The following is a 16,834-nucleotide window of genomic DNA, read 5'->3' on the forward strand; positions in this document are numbered from 1 at the left end:
GTTTATAGTTTCTATCTCCAAGAAAACTGGTTATTTTCACAAGCCACAAACTGTACTCTGAAGGACCATATTCCTTTGAGTGGGACAGATAGGGATACAGATTTTGCCTTTGTCACTTACTTGCTGTATGTCTTGACTGAATTACCATCTCTGAGCCTTGATTTCTTTCTCTTTAAAATGGGTAAAAATTATCTTTATCTCATTGAGATGATGTGAGAATAAAATAAAGTGAACATGTGTAAAATATATAGTACAGCGTTTGGCAATATTAGACGCCTGGAAATTATCCGTCCAGTCCCTTTTCTCCTTCAGTACTGGCTGACCACCCAGCACTATGACCATTAGTGGTCATAAAGGTGTGTGAGAAAGGCATTGTGTGAGTGAATCTTTTCAAACCTATCCCAATGTTAGGGGCAAAATTCTGACTGTGAATGAATGGAGCCATATTGTAATATTCTACTTCATTTTTCTTCCTTTTAAGAAACAGACTCTCACTTTTTTTTGTGACACAGGGTCTCACTGTGTCATCCAGGTTGGAGTGCAGTTGTATGATTGTGGCTCACTGCAGCCTCAAACTTCTGGACCCAAGCAATTCCCACAACTCAGCCCCCAAAGTAGCTGGGACCAGAGGTGCACACTACTATGTTCAGCTCATTATGTTTCATTACGTCTCACTCTGTCACCCAGGCTGGTCTCCCAAGCTCCTGGGCTCAAGCGATCCACCTTGGCCTCCCAAAGTGCTGGGATTACAGGCGTGAGCCACTGCACCTGACTCTCTCTCAGTTTTATTAGAGGTTTTGTTTTAAGGATCCTATACACAAATATCTGCTAAATAGAGGACTTAAAATGTGTTATGTGAAATCCTGTTACCAATTTTATGAGACCAGATGCTTATTTGAAATATTTTAGAAGCTAGACAAGGTATAAATACACCCTAGAGGGATAATTATGTTCACAACTACAGAACATATGGCATTCAACTGGAAGGATCAGAATTTCTTGGGTAATTCCCTCCTTTCCACTTTTTTCCCCTCCATTAGGCTTTAATAGCTTCCCTAGAAAAGTCTGTTCTTTATTCATGAAGTTTTTTCTTGAAATAAACAAGCTCAGTCTGGCTAATCAGAGCTGACTTCAACCAGAGAGATGGAAACATCAGGGAATCTGAGAAGAGGGGGACAGTAGAGGGCTCTTTCTCTTCACTTTCCAGTTTCATTACAGCTTTGGCCATTCTTTTGAAGCATGAAAGACAGCGGGGTTTGAAGGGCAAGAGAGCAAGGTGACTTTGTTTCTTATGGCTTGTATTTCAGAGCAGTGACTTAGCTTTGGATGTTTCCTTCCTGTTTGCCATACTGTTGGTCAAACGTAACAGCCTCCTGACATCTGCATAACAACCTACACTGTGCTCTCATGTAGAGTAGCTGATTTCATCCTCATAAGAAGCCTATGATTAACTTAATAATGATGTTGATCCCTTTTACTGCAGGAAAGAGGAGACCAAAGCTGGGAGAGCTTGCACCTTGCCCAAATCCAAGACCTGTTGAGTAGCACAGCCGAGTAGCACACCATGTTTTCTCACTTACACTCCAGCCCATGGGGGTCCAGACTAACTCAGAGCAAACCGTCTCAGTAGAGAATGTGGTAATCAAAATGCCAAAAGCAAGCAGACATACAGAAAATGAGTAGAGAAGCAAAGTGCCTTACCAGATCTGCCTAGACTCTTTTCTGAACCTATGTGTTTGGGAGGTCACTTCAGGCATGTGGCAATTTTGGATGTCATCTTTTGATGTCTAATGGGAAATAGCAAACACCCAGTTTTAAAAGTTTTTACTTAAAATTTTATCTTACAAAAATATATATAACATATAGTAACACTTAAAAAAATAGTACAGGTGACACCGAGCTTAAGAAATAGAGCATTACCAGATCCTTTGAAATCCCTTTGTCGTAATCTTCTTCTTCCACACCACTTCTTCCCTACTATTTCCTGAGTTCTGTATCAATATTTCTTTGCTTTGCTTTGTATTTTTAGGACATGTGTATGCATCTCTAAGTGATATGTTGTTTTCTTTTGCATGATTTTCACCTTTATATAAATGGAATTATATTGTATGTATTCTTCTCTGACTTGATATTTTTGCTCAACCTTTCTTTTTCAATTCATCCATGTTATTGCATGTAACTCTAGTGCATTCATTTTTACTTCTGTATTCTTGTTAGAACATACTACACAATTACTTACCCATTTTGCTGTTGATGGGCACTAGAAATCTGTTTTAGCTCATGCTCCTTAGGAAGTAGAGGCAGAAGCAAAATTTATATGCTAAAGTTTTAGTGGGATATGCAATCTCAGGATAGCGAGGGTGAGGGGAAAAGTAAGGCAGGGAAGAAGGGAACTGAAATATAGGGTAGTTTATTACCAAGCTGGATAGAGCTTCACAAGAACACACAGCGGGTTGTTCAGTCACTCTTAAAACTATGTAAAAGGCACCACACCTTGAAATAGTCTGTATAGGGGAGGAAGGGAAAATACTGTATCTACCAGTTCCTTTCTTTCTCCTGTCATTAGTCAAAAGTCACACCCAGGATGTTAGCAATTCTGTCCTTTGGGTTACCTGGCTTTTCTGGAAACCCAATGGGGTACCCAGATCCCATGCTCCGAGGTGGATGAAGTTACTGCCTTCATGAATCCAGTCCCTTTGGATGGATACTGAAGCACCTAGTGCTGGCGGAGTTAGGAGACTAGGTTGGGACTGCAAAAGCAAAGCTAACGTCCCTGGCTTGATTGAGGGTGGGATGGGGTATGAATCTTGAGGAGGCGCATAAACTGAGTCTGGTATAGCTGTAGGTTTTTGTTATTGTGAGCAGGTTTGGTTTGAACATTTTTGTTCATATATCCTCTTCCATATAAGCAAGAGTGTTTCTAGGTGTATATCTAGGAGTGAGATTGCTGGAGGGTAGGGTGGAGTGGTAGGGTAGCTCCCCTCTACATGAAAATGACAATGCTTTTCAAGTGGCTGTGTTTCACTGTGTATTTTACTGTTCTTTTATATTCTTAGTAGTAGTGGATGAAAGTTCTTATTGCTCCACATCCTTGCTAAGAATTTATTGTCTAATTTTTAAATTTTTGTCAATTGGGTGGGAATGGAATGGCGTCTTGTTTCATTACAAATGACAATGAGCCTCTTTTCACAAATTTTGAGGCCACTTGTGTTTCCTCTTCTATGAGATGCTTGTTTCTAGCCTTTGCTCAGTTTCTTATGGTATTGTTCTTTCTAATTATTCATATGTTGGAGATTTTTAAAATAGATTCTGGAAACGAATCACTTGCTAGTTATGTGTTGCAAAATTCTTGTTCTAGTTTGTAGCTTGCCTTTTCACAATTTAAGGTGACTTTTGACAAATTATTAATTTTAAAGTAATCAAATTTACCAATCAAAGGGTGTTTACTTTCCTGTTTAAAAAATCCTTACCTACCACAAGGTAATAAATATATTCTCTTATATTTTATTTTAAAAGCTTTAACGTTTTATCTATTATATTTAATGTGTTCATACTTTTTGAGTTTTTTTTGTGTATGCCATGAAGGAGAAACATTACGAAGATAAGAGAATATTTTAAACTAGTGATTTCATTCTTTAATGATGATGTGATTGGTTATATTTTTTACTTCTTCCCAAGTCACTTTTTGCAATTTATATGTTTTTAAGACTTGCTTTCAAATTTATTGGCATAAAGTTGTTCATAATATTCTCTCATCTTCATAATGTCTAAAGCTTCTGTAATGATATCCACTTTTCACTCCTAATATTGTTTGTGTTTTTTGCCCCATGATTCATCTTACCAGAGGTTTGTCGATTTTAATGTTCTTTTCAAAGAATTGACTTTTAACATTCTTGATTCTGTCCATTGTGTCATTATTTTTTGTTTTATTAATTTCTGCTCTTATTTTTATTATTTACTTTTTTCTACTTTTTGGGGTTCATTTTTTGTTCTCTAACAATTTTAGATTATTTAATTCATTGATTTGTAACCAATTTTCTTTTCTAATATATACATTTAGGCGAAGATTCCCAAGTGTTGTTTCAGCTGCTTTTCACAGGTCTCAATAAATAGTGTTTAAAAAGTTATTCTATTATAAATACTTTGTAATCTCCATTATTACTTATTATTTGGCCTATTTTTTTATTACGGTAAAATGTATATAACACGAATTTACCGTTTAATCACTTTTAAATGTAGAATTCAGTGGCATTAAGTACATTCACATTATTGTGCAACCATCACCACATTCCATTTCCAGCTTTGAAAATCTTGCGTAACTGAAACTCTGTACTCAAACAATAACTCCCCATTCTCACTTTCTCCCAGTTCCTGGTAACCACCTTTCTACTTTCTGCATCTATCAATTTGGCTATCCTAGGAACTTCATATAAATGGAATCATACAGTAATGTCCTTTTGTGACATGTTTCGCTTAGTATAATATCTTCATGTTTCATCCATGTTGTAGTATGTGGCAAAATTCTCTTTCCTTTTAAGGCTGAATAATATTTTGTTGTTTGTTACGCATTTTGGTTATACATTCATCTGTTGGACACTTAGATTGTTTACACCTTTTGGCCATTATGAATAATGCTTCTGTGAGCATAGGTGTACACATACCTATTTGAGTCCCTGCTTTCAGGGTGTTTTTTTTTTTTTTTCACTATACACTCAGAAGCGGAAATGCTGAATCACATGATAGTTCTATGTTTAGTTATTTGAGAGACTGCCGTAGAGTTTTCTATAGCAGCTTTGTCATTTTATACTACCATCAGTAGTGCATAGGGGTTTCAATTTCTTCATATCTTGTCCCAAAACTATTTGTTTTGTTTTAATCATAGCCCATCCTAATGGGTTTGAGGAGTTCATGACTTTATACAAATAGAGAATCCTGCTTCAATTATTTGGGCTTCCTGAATCTTAAGATTGGTGTATTTTATTACTTCTGGATAATTTTCCACCTATATCTCACTGAGTATTTCCTCTTCTCTGTTATATTATCTCCTTCAGGAACACTGATCAGACATATGTTGGACTTTCTGATTCTCTTCTCCATGAAATGAATTTATCTTATTTTTCCATTTGTATCTCCTTGTGTTACATTCTGAGTCATTTCCTCAGCTCTTTCCAGCTCAAAAATTTTATTTCTGGCTGTGTTCTAACATGCTATTTAACCTATACATTAAGTTTCTAATTTTGATGACAATATCATCTATAGACATTTTGTTTGATTATGTTTTATATCTCACGAGTCAGTTTTGAGTCTCTTGTTTCTTCATATTTCTAGTGCCCTGTGTTATTTATTTAAGCCTATTAAGCACACTTATTTTGTATTCTGTATCTGATAATTCCAATATGTTATTTTTAAATATGATTATTTTATTATGTCTATTGCCTCTTATTCGTAATGCTTCATCTCTTCCTGTGTTTTATTTTTATTATAAGCTCATATTATTTGTAATTTTATCTACATGAATTCTTTGAACCCTCACTTTAAAATAATTCTCTAGATGTGATTTCGATTTCCTTTTATTAGACATATGGGGTCAGGATCACTTTAAACTAAATATTAGACTTTGGTTGTTGAGGGCCACACAGGTAGTATATGAATTCTAGCTCCAAGTTTGTGTGAAGGTGGGCTTCTGCTTAGTACCTCCCAAAGTTGACTATTTTCTCTTTTCCTACTCTTCCCAGGATGGAGGCTGAGGCAGACATGCACATTCCCTGTCTCCTTTCACTGGATAAGATTTTTCTGTTTTACCTGTTGGAAGTGTCACCCTTTTGGAGACCTGGCTTTGTACTGTGGTCTTTGATTTCACCTCCTACCTTGTACAGGCCTCGGCTTTGCTTTTGTCCCCCAAGCTCTAGGCTATCAGTGTTGGAAGATAGTCTCAAGGCGAATACAGGGTCTAATATTCTCTAATGTCTTAATTCTCACAATCTAGTCATTTCTGATATCAGGTTATTTCCCTTACTTTACCAATAGCTTGGTCCTGTTTTGAAAAATAAGTTTTAATCTATTTTATTCATCATTTTAGATATTCTCTACCAGGAGGCATTTGTCTGGCTATTGAATCCATCATACAGCAGGAAAGTGATGGCAATATCCGTATTTATAAGGAGATGACTAACCTAACCACAAATGAGAGTGTCCTTAAAATATTTTTAACATTTTTGAAATTAAGTGTTCTTAAAGTGAAACAACCTACACATGGAAATGAATCTTCTTAGCTTGCGTTAGAGAATTTCATGTTAATTGGGTGTACATTGAAATTTGTTTAAGTGACACATCATTTGATAAACATTTCATGCTTAAGGTTAAGTAGATTCTGTGTAGGAGGCAGAATAATGGAATTTTAATTAAGTCTGTGCCTACTTTATTGATATTTAAGGACTGGAGTGCATTTCAGTGTGCTATTATAATTATCTATGCATTTAGCAATAGAACTATCATTTTATTATTGTTCCACTATTTAATTACATTATTATTCTCTCGTCATTAGTTATTAGATGGCTTTATGATTACACTGAGCACAGATGGAGTGATCGTTTATGTGGCTGAAAACATCTCTTCTCTTCTTGGACATTTACCAGTAAGTTCTTTCTACTTTTGGGAAAGTGGATCATTCTGGTTTGTTGTTTAGGGGTTCATTATTTATTTTCTTTTTTTATTATACTTTAAGTTTTAGAGTACATGTGCACAACGTGCAGGTTTGTTTCATATGGATACATGTGCCATGTTGGTGTGCTGCACCCATTAACTCTTCATTTAATATTAGGTGTATCTCCTAATGCTATCCCTCCCCCCTCCCCCCACCCCACAACAGGCCCCAGTGTGTGATGTTCCCCTTCCTGTGTCCATGTGTTCTCATTGTTCAATTCCCACCTATGAGTGAGAACATGCAGTGTTTGGTCTTTTGTCCTTGCCATAGTTTGCTGAGAATGATGGTTTCCAGCTTCATCCATGTCCCTACAAAGGACATGAACTCATCCTTTTTTATGGCTGCATAGTATTCCCTGGTGTATATATGCCACATTTTCTTAATCCAGCCTATCATTGTTGGACATTTGGCTTGGTTCCAAGTCTTTGCTATTATGAATAGTGCCGCAATAAACATACGTGTGTGTGTGTCTTTATAGCAGCATGATTTATAGTCCTTTGGGTATATACCCAGTAATGGGATGGCTGGGTCAAATGGTATTTCTAGTTCTAGATCCCTGAGGAATCACCACACTGACTTCCACAATGGTTGAACTAGTTTACAGTCCCACCGACAGTGTAAAAGTGTTCCTATTTCTCCACATCCTCTCCAGCACCTGTTGTTTCCTGACTTTTTAATGATCGCCATTCTAACTGGTGAGAGATGGTATCTCGTTGTGGTTTTGATTTGCATTTCTCTGATGGCCAGTGATGCTGAGCATTTTTTCATGTGTCTTTTGGCTGCATAAATGTCTTCTTTTGAGAAGTGTCTGTTCATATCCTTCACCCACTTGTTGATGGGGTTGTTTGTTTTTTTCTTGTAAATTTGTTTGAGTTCATTGTAGATTCTGGATATTAGCCCTTTGTCAGATGAGTAGATTGCAAAAATTTTCTCCCGTTCTGTAGGTTGCCTGTTCACTCTGATGGTAGTTTCTTTTGCTGTGCAGAAGCTCTTTAGTTTAATTAGATCCCATTTGTCAATTTTGGCTTTTGTTGCCATTGCCTTTGGTGTTTTAGACATGAAGTCCTAGCCCATGCCTATGTCCTGAATGGTATTGTCTAGGTTTTCTTCTAGGGTTTTTATGGTTTTAGGTCTAACATTTAAGTCTTTAAACCATCTTGAATTAATTTTTGTATAAGGTGTAAGGAAGGGATCCAGTTTCAGCTTTCAACATATGGCTAGCCCGTTTTCCCAGCACCATTTGTTAAAGAGAGAATCCTTTCTCCACTTCTTGTTTTTGTCAGGTTTGTCAAAGATCGGATAGTTGTAGATACGTGGCATTATTTCTGAGGGCTCTGTTCTGTTCCATTGGTCTATATCTCTGTTTTGGTACCAGTACCATGCTGTTTTGGTTACTGTAGCCTTGTAGTATAATTTGAAGTTAGGTAGTATGATGCCTCCAGCTTTGTTCTTTTGGCTTAGGATTGACTTGGCAATGTGGGCTCTTTTTTGGTTCCATATGAACTTTAAAGTAGTTTTTTCCAATTCTGTGAAGAAAGTCATTGGTAGCTTGATGGGGATGGCATTGAATCTATAACTTACCTTGGACAGTATGGCCATTTTCACGATATTGATTCTTCCTATCCATGAGCATGGAATGTTCTTCCATTTGTTTGTATCCTCTTTTATTTCCTTGAGCAGTGGTTTGTAGTTCTCCTTGAAGAGGTCCTTCACATCCCTTGTAAGTTGGATTCCTAGGTATTTTATTTGCTTTGAAGCAATTGTGAATGGGAGTTCACTCACGATTTGGCTCTCTGTTTGTCTGATATTGGTGTATGAGAATGCTGGTGATTTTTGCACATTGATTTTGTATCCTGAGACTTTGCTGAAATTGCTTATCAGCTTAAGGAGGTTTTGGGGTATTTTCAGAAGCATAAAGCTCATCAGAGAAGATGTTTTCAATGTTGTCAAAATGTGCCCCTGTTTTATTGTCATTTCCATTGGTTTCAGAGTACTATAGATTGGGTGTCTTTGTAAACAACACAAATTTATATTTTATAGTTTTAGAGTCTGAGAAGTCGAAGATTAAGGTGCCAAGAGATTTGGTGTCTAGTGAGGGCCCAATCTCTGCTTCATAGACATCTTTATTCTTACTATAACTTCATATAGTAGAAGAAGCAAGGGAGCTCTTTTTTTTTTTTTAAGATTGGGTCTCACTCTTGTCACCCAGGCTGGAGTGCAATGGTGCGATCTCGGCTCACTGCAACCTCTGCCTCCTGGGTTCAAGTGATTCTCCTGCCTCAGCCTCCTGAGTAGCAGGGATTATAGGCGCGCATCACCACGCCTGGCTAATTTTTGTATTTTTAATAGAGATGGGGTTTCACCATGTTGGCCAAGCTGGTCTCGAACTCCTGACCTCAAGCGATCCGCCCATCTCGGCCTCCCAAAGTGCTGGGATTAAAAGCGTGAGCCACCATGCCCAGCCTAGGGGTTTCTTTTATAAGGATACTAATCCCATTAATCATCTCCAAAGGCCCCACCTCTTAATATAATACCATCACATTGACAGTCAGATTATTTCAATATATAAAGTTTTGGGGGACATAAACATTCAGTCTGTAGCAAGGCCTTCATATTCCACTTATACGTGTGTTTGAAGAGGGGTTACCTAGAATACATTTACCAACAACCCTCCCACACAAACTGTCTGCCATTGGCATGGTTGTGTTAACAAAAAGTTTTGGGAGAGGATATGAAGAAATTGAAACCCCTATTCACTGATGGTAGTAGTGTAAAACAATCATATCTCGGTTGTTGTTTTCATTACATATTCCTCATTCCACAGAGTTGTCTCAAGAACTTGACAAACCCTAATCCAGAAATCTATAGTACTCAAATTTGGAACATGGAAATTAATAGAAGCTAGGTTAGATTATCTTGTAGTTAGGTTGGAAGCGGATTAAAAATATGTCACTATTTTAGCCAGGCCAGTTGGCATGTTCTGTGGCCTTCTTGGAAGCTCAGAGTCCTTATACCCTTTTAAAAAAAATTACAGATGCTAGAATCGATCTCTTTTATTTCTCATTCTCTTTCATTTTTTAAAAAAACAGTTTACATTTCCAAATTCAGCTTATATTTGTAGGATACCAAAACAGCTAAATGAAATAGTAGAGATATTTATTGGATTGCACTTTAGTATATTTAAATCATAGAAGGAAAATAGTCTTTTAAAATATATATTAAAAGAAGGAATGTACGAGTATGATCCACTACAGCTTAAATTTTATTATAATGAAGACCAGAAAACCAACCAAATTCTTGTGGCATCAGATATTGCTTAAACCAAATTGGTCATTGGCTGAGACTGGTGACTTTTTCTTATTATGTGAAGATTTATCATAGTGATGGTGTTAGTTATGATATGATCTTGCTTCTTTATGTATTTGGTTCAAAGTTTTCCCTATCAAGAAGCTCTTTCACCCTTCAACATTTGAGGTACCACACACACACACGCCCCCCAAAACCACAAGGTCTAGAGAGGTGTCTGGGACATGTGCTTTGAACTGCCAGCCTTAAACAATAGACTTGATTTACCTGAGATCAGTGTACTTAAAAATAAATGTATAACTATTACATTTGTACATAAACATTAAATGGGAATTAAGTTATATATTCCTATAAAACAAGGTTAAAAACGACTACACCTGAGGCATAGTTTCACACTTCCTCATTGAATCCCAACTGTTCTTAATTTTTCAAAACAGGCAATCTTTTTCTCAAGCTTTGATTAAAAATTTCATTTTATAAGTCATCCAACTTATATTATAAAATGGAGACTGAACCATTTCTAGAATGTCTGCGTGGCTCCAGGAATCTTCAGTTTCATTACATATCAGGGCACCTCTGTCTATGGAGCAACTCCAAACTAATAGCATGGTGTGATGGAAAGAACTTGGTCTTCGGAATCAAATAATCTAGAGATTAAAATTTAGCTTTGTTTCTCTCTAACTGCCTGACCTTTAGTTTCTCTTCTATAAGTGGGGAAATAATATTACTTAGAGAGTGCTGGGAGATGAATTAGTATAAATAACGTGATTGGCTAAGGCCCATCTGATCAGTGACATTTATACAGAGACCTGAATGGAGTATGTGTGATATGCAGGTAACTGGAGCAAGTGTCTTTCAGACAGAGGAGGAAGCTTATGTAAGAGCCTGAAAGCAGGAAAAGGTACAGCAAAGAGGACAGTGTAACTGGAGTGCTGTGAGCAAAAGGAAAATAGAGATGATAAAGTCAGAGCAGTAACAGGAGAAGTAACATCCCTTTTCCTCTGAGATGGGAGGAAGCCATTGGGGAGGTTGGAGCAGATGAAAGAAATAATCTAACTTAAGTTTTATCAGGATCGCTTTGGCTGTTATGTCAAGAATTGGCTATGAGGGGCAGGCATGGAAGTACAGAGTCCACTTGGAGGGCCATAGATGGTAGTGGTTGGATTAATGTGGCAGTGGAAGCATTTTGTAGGTAAAATAAGTTGTTTTGCTGATGTATTGGAAGAGGGGTGTGACAAAGAGATAAGATGTGTCCAAGTTATGCTGTTACAACACATACCATGAATAAAATGATGCCCATTATCATCATGATCATGGTATTAAACTTTTATCTGAAACCTGCCATCATATTTTCCCAATCATTCATTTCATTGACAGTTTTTTTTTTCCTTTGGAAAAACTCATAGTCATTTGTAGTAGTAAGTTCCAGTCACTGCCCCCTGTTCTTAGCAGCCTGCCCTCCTACTCACCCTACTCTGTCGTTCCCCCTGAAAATAAAATCAAATCTAGGAGTTTACATATATTTATTCTCTTTTGCAGTTCTAAAGCAAATGAAACTTTTAGAACATACACTACGTCTGAAAAAATTCTCAGCATTGAATCTTTAAGAGATTAAAACTTAGCAGGTTTTGACCATAGGTACATGGTTAGTTTGTGATAACTGTGATGAGATTTGCCCTATTTTCCCTGAGAAGCTTACCGCACAGTAGAGATTTAGTAGTGATGAGTCTCATTTGATTTGAGATGCTGCCTAAATCTCCTGCAGAGGATCTTATCCTTCCCTGTGCCCTACACAGTTGAATAGTTTTCTAATGCATGTATAATATGAGTGTCTTTGGCAGGAAAAAAGATGCTTCTTGCCTAGGTTCTCAGTAAATGTCATGAAGTCCTCAGTAAATTTCTTAATTCTTTCTTTTTTTGATGTGACTGAGACTCACCACACTAATATTTGTGTGACAACTAATAGATATTTGCAAACTTGGCTTTTGAAAAACCACCTTAGTTTTTCGCTGGTGTTTATCCTTGCTTCATTAAGCTCTAAGTACCTTGATCTTTCTACCTTGTGTAATAAGAAGAGCAAATGCTAAAAATTTACAAAAATAACATGAGGTCGATCATGCTTTCAGGTCTCCTCCCTTTTTCTAACTAAGGAACAAGGCCACTGGAACAGATCCAGTGTTTCAATTAGCGGTTAATTATAAGGCTTATTGTCACTATTCCTATCCCTAGAGAGGCAATAAGAAACTCATTACCACTAGTCACATCCAAGAGAATGTAGACTATCAAAAGATAGCTCACTTTGAACTCTTTTAAGTGACAATGCTATCTTCATTTTTCAACTAATGAAAGAACTTACGAGACATAGCACTTTGTACCTCTTGTTAGGGTATTATTTTATACTCTACATCATAATTGATTGTGCATATTTAATCTGCCCTATTAGACTATGTGCTCATTGGAATTCGTTGTCAGGTTCATCTTTTGTAACCCTTATAAGAAATAAGTATAAAATCTTATTCAGTGAATTACTTCATGTAGAATGTCCAAAATACAGGAACTGGTCCAGTAGCAAATTTTCTGTTCCTGATGCAAACTGGACTTGAGGCAGCTATGGTGTAGTAGAAGGAACAATAGACATGGAATTGGATGGAGCTTTCATGTCAATTTCATTTCTGCATTTCTGAACTCTCAACAATTGGAGAAGCCTTAATTTGCTGATGAATAAAACAAGGGATAATTCTTACTCTCCCAGGGGATTAAGTGAGCTTGTATATGTGAACATACCTAGAACAGTGACTGGCATGGAGCAATTGTTTATCGTGTGTTAGATGAGTGAATGAATGAGTGGTCTCCACAGAGGTAACCCAGTTTGGCATCTAAAGTCTATTTTATAACTAAACCAACAAAAGTGTTTTTATTGAAAAAGTTAAATTTAGTGAAAAAAATCTACATTTCTTTTGGGAAGTCATTATTTTACTGTGTGACTTCCACTGTCAAGATGTATTGCCTGTTAATTCCATAATGTTTTGTTTGCTAGATTAAGGTAATATTTCTATCCTTAATCAAGCCAAGCTTGATTGAGACAGCATCTGTCTGCTAATTTGATCATTGACCAGTTCATAGGCTGGCTTCTACAAATGGGCCATAAAGATATATTTCTAAATAGTGACTTTAGATTATTAATGCTAATCAGTTAAAAATCATTGGAATTTGTGGTTCATCACACAAAGCCATTATTCAGCTACAAGAAATACTTTATTACTTTGTTGCTATCACATTAAAGGCTCATTACTTCTATATCTGATATTCAATTTATCCATGTCTCACCGTATTTCAGCTACATGATACGGTATTATTCATTCATTCAACCAATATTTACTGAGTGCTTACCAGTGCCAAGCTCTGTTCTAGGTGTTGAAGATATAGCAATGAATAAGACAGGCAAGGTCTCTGTTATACTGCAATTTACATTTTAATGGGGAAGGTAGATAATAAACAGATAACAAAAAAGGCAATAAGAGAATGTCAAGGAGTTGGTGCTATGTAAAATACTTTTGAGTAAAGACCTGTATTAAGTGAGAGAGAAAGCCATTGCAAATATTGGGGAATGAGTGCTTCACATTTCAGGAGGAGTTAGTTTAAGGGCTCTGAGATGAGTATTTGCTCTCATTGTGTTTGGATGTGAATGAGGAGTTAGGTGTACCTGGAGTGCAGTGAGAGAGAGAGAGAGAGAAAGCAGATAAGGTCAATAGCAGCAAGGAACCAGAATATAGAGTGGTGAAAGCCCTTATAAAGACTTTGGCTTTTATTCAGAATGACTTGGATAATCAGTAGAAAATTTGGAGTGAGCATAGGAATAGCATGATGTGGCTCATGTTTGGAAAGAATCATGCTGGCTGTTCTATAGAGAATGGAGTGGTGGCAGGGGCATGGCAAGAATAGATGCAGGGAGAGCAGTTACGGCTACTGCAGTAATCCAAACTGGAAATGAGACTTGGACCAAGTGGCGAAAAGTGAACTGAGTCTGTATGTGTTTTGAAAATTGATCCATTAGAGATTGCTGATGGACTGGATATTGAGTTTGAGAGATAAAAGGCAAGTCAAGGACAAGTAAATGGGTAAATGGTGGTTGCCATTACTGATATTAGGAAGACCGAGGGAGGAACATATTTTGTCAAAGAAAAGATCAGTTCTTTTTGGATATCTTAAAGTTGAAATCCGATTAGGCATCCAAGTTGAGTTATCACGGGGGCAAGAGACGACTATCTGTGAGTCATTAACAGATAGGTGGTATTTAATGAGATGAAAGGGGAAGAGACCACGTAGGGAAATAGGCCTAATGACTATAAGCCCTGGCACTCTGATGCCTAGTATTCAGGAAGCAAGACTAAGATCTAGCAAATTGTGAAGGAGTAGCCTTTGAGATAGAAGTATATCCTCATGTGTGTGGTGTCCTGGAAGTCAAGTAAATGTATCAAGGGAAAAGGAAGGATCAATTGCATCAAATGCTGAGATGCTTGGTAAGATTAGGGCTGAGAAGTGATGATTTGATTCGGCAATATGGAGGGCATTAGTGACCTTGACAAAAGCAGTTTCAGTGGAGTGGAGTGGTTAGATATAAACTTCATTAGTGTGGTTTCAAGAAAGAGCGAGAAGTGAAGAAAGGGGAGGTAACAAGTGTCGTTTCATTTCAGGAATTTTTGTTCCAAAGTGGACCAGATAAGCAGAGTTATAATTGAAGTGAGAGGCGGTAATGTAAAGGAAGGTTATGCATGTTTCGAATTTTGTGTTGTTTTTGTTTTCCTGATTATTTTTAAAATTTCTTATTGATGTATAAATTTGTACATAACTCCAGATAAGTAGAATTATAATTGAAGGGAGAGGCGGTAATGTAAAGGAAGGTTATGCATTTTTAGAATTTTGTGTTGTTGTTTTTGTTTTCCTGATTATTTTTAAAGTTTCTTATTGATATGTAATATTTGTACATATGTATGGCGTACATGTGATATTTCAATACATGCACAGAGTGTGTAATGACCAAATAGATGACAGATATCATAGCATGTATAGTACAGCATTTTGTATGCTTATGGGAACACCCAGTTGAGAGGGAAAGAAAACTTGATGTGTGGGGTAGGGTGAGACTTTCTAGAACAATGTCTTTTCATAGTCTACAGAAAAATGGGATGCAGTGCACAGGTGAAGGAGTGAAATTCAGGTAGGAGCTTATTCATTGGAAGAGGAGGGAAAGCAGGTCTCTAGGCACAGGAACAGATAGGTTGGTAGATTTGGTGTCAGATGTTGACATTTCCCATTTTTTTTTTCACTGAAACTAGAAATTAGGTCAGCTGAAAATGAAGGAAGGCTCGGGGGTCGGAGGTTTGAAGGAGGAAAAAGAGTAGGGGAGCAAATTGTCTAAATAAATGATTTTTGGGCAGACTTGAATACTTATTTCAAATAATATACTGCTTAGTTGTGGGTTTTTCTTCATTTACATTCAATTGCTTGGGTGAAGGTGTAGATAAATGAAAGGTTGGAAGTAACTAGAGTCGAAATTTTCCCAGGCAAATATGGTAGAGGGAAAGAGCACATAGGAATGATTACACTGACTATGGAATCTGGGCTGGATAGGGAAAGATGTGATGATTTGAGGAAGATAATGCACAGTAAAAATGTGATAGGAATGGATTAGAGGTCTCCGTGGATGGAATCATTGTTGGAGAGCTGGTACATACAAGAGGGGTACTTGTGTGAGTGCACTGGGAAGGTAGGAGGTGGTGCTCATAAAGTAGGATAATGGGAATTGTATTTTTTAGAGGTACAACAGGTGTAACTGTACATGGCTGAGGTGGGGCAGAGCATAAGCTCACTGGAGGTAAGGAGATAGAGGAACTGAACAGTATTAAGACAGATAAAAAAGTTTACTCTCTCCCTCTTCGCCTCCTTTTTCCCTTCACCTCCTCCTCTCCCCTCCTGCCAGGCTGAGATTGTGGGCAAAAAATTATTAAGCCTTCTGCCTGATGAAGAGAAAGATGAAGTCTACCAAAAGATTATTCTCAAATTTCCTTTACTAAACTCAGGTATGTATATTTTTAAAAGTAGTAAATTCTTAGGTTTTAAGGGACAAGTAACAATCGCTCAATGGATTAATTTCTAAAAAGATATTAGAGCATATACGGCTGTTGATCATATATTAATTTACTTTTATATAATATTACAAACTCTATTTCTAGTGTTAAAAAAATCTCTCCTCCATTAAATCTTATTCTTCACCACAGACCCTGAGTATTGTAGCATTTGTACAATTGCATTAGTGCTATATAAATAATGGACCATTGTATATAGTGTTCTAGCTGGTGCCCTACTCTACTGATACAACATAGCTAGCTATGTAAGTGCTAATGTTCGTGGAAAGAAAATGATATTTTTGTAAAATCTAATCGAAGTAAGACATTGGTCATATGAAATAATCCAGTAGAATATGGTAAAGTACAAATGTAGACTTGTTTTGTATTTGTTCTCTTTTTATTAGAAAGACATATTGAATTTTGCTGTCATTTAAAAAGAGGAAATGTCGAACATGGTGATAGTTCTGCTTACGAAAACGTGAAATTTATTGTGAATGTAAGAGATATTTGTAATGGTAAGCAATTCTGTTTATCTTATCTATATGACATTTATGAGTCATGTAGCCTCACATTACTAACATAAATGCTCTTCTGCTTGGTACTTGCAGACTGTCTGATATCCCTATGGCCACAGTTTCTGACTACTCACATTAATTAGACTTTTAAAAATTAACAGTGAAATTTACAAGGTGGGGGA

General features: G+C 36.8%; 1 protein-coding gene across 7 annotated transcripts in view; it reads left to right on the forward strand.

The window, feature by feature from the left end:
- The window catches only part of PASD1 (PAS domain containing repressor 1), a 113,937-nt gene that overhangs the window by 42,000 nt on the left and 55,103 nt on the right, over positions 1-16,834 (forward strand). For all 7 annotated transcript variants that reach the window (XM_034950160.2, XM_055106420.1, XM_055106417.1 and 4 more), the window contains exons 4-6: positions 6,545-6,634; positions 15,990-16,089; positions 16,542-16,652. In XM_034950160.2, the coding sequence (XP_034806051.1) occupies positions 6,545-6,634; positions 15,990-16,089; positions 16,542-16,652 (301 nt within the window). The remainder of the gene's footprint in view (positions 1-6,544; positions 6,635-15,989; positions 16,090-16,541; positions 16,653-16,834) is intronic.

This window comes from Pan paniscus, chromosome X, assembly GCF_029289425.2.
Source record: "Pan paniscus chromosome X, NHGRI_mPanPan1-v2.0_pri, whole genome shotgun sequence".
NCBI lineage: Eukaryota > Metazoa > Chordata > Mammalia > Primates > Hominidae > Pan > Pan paniscus.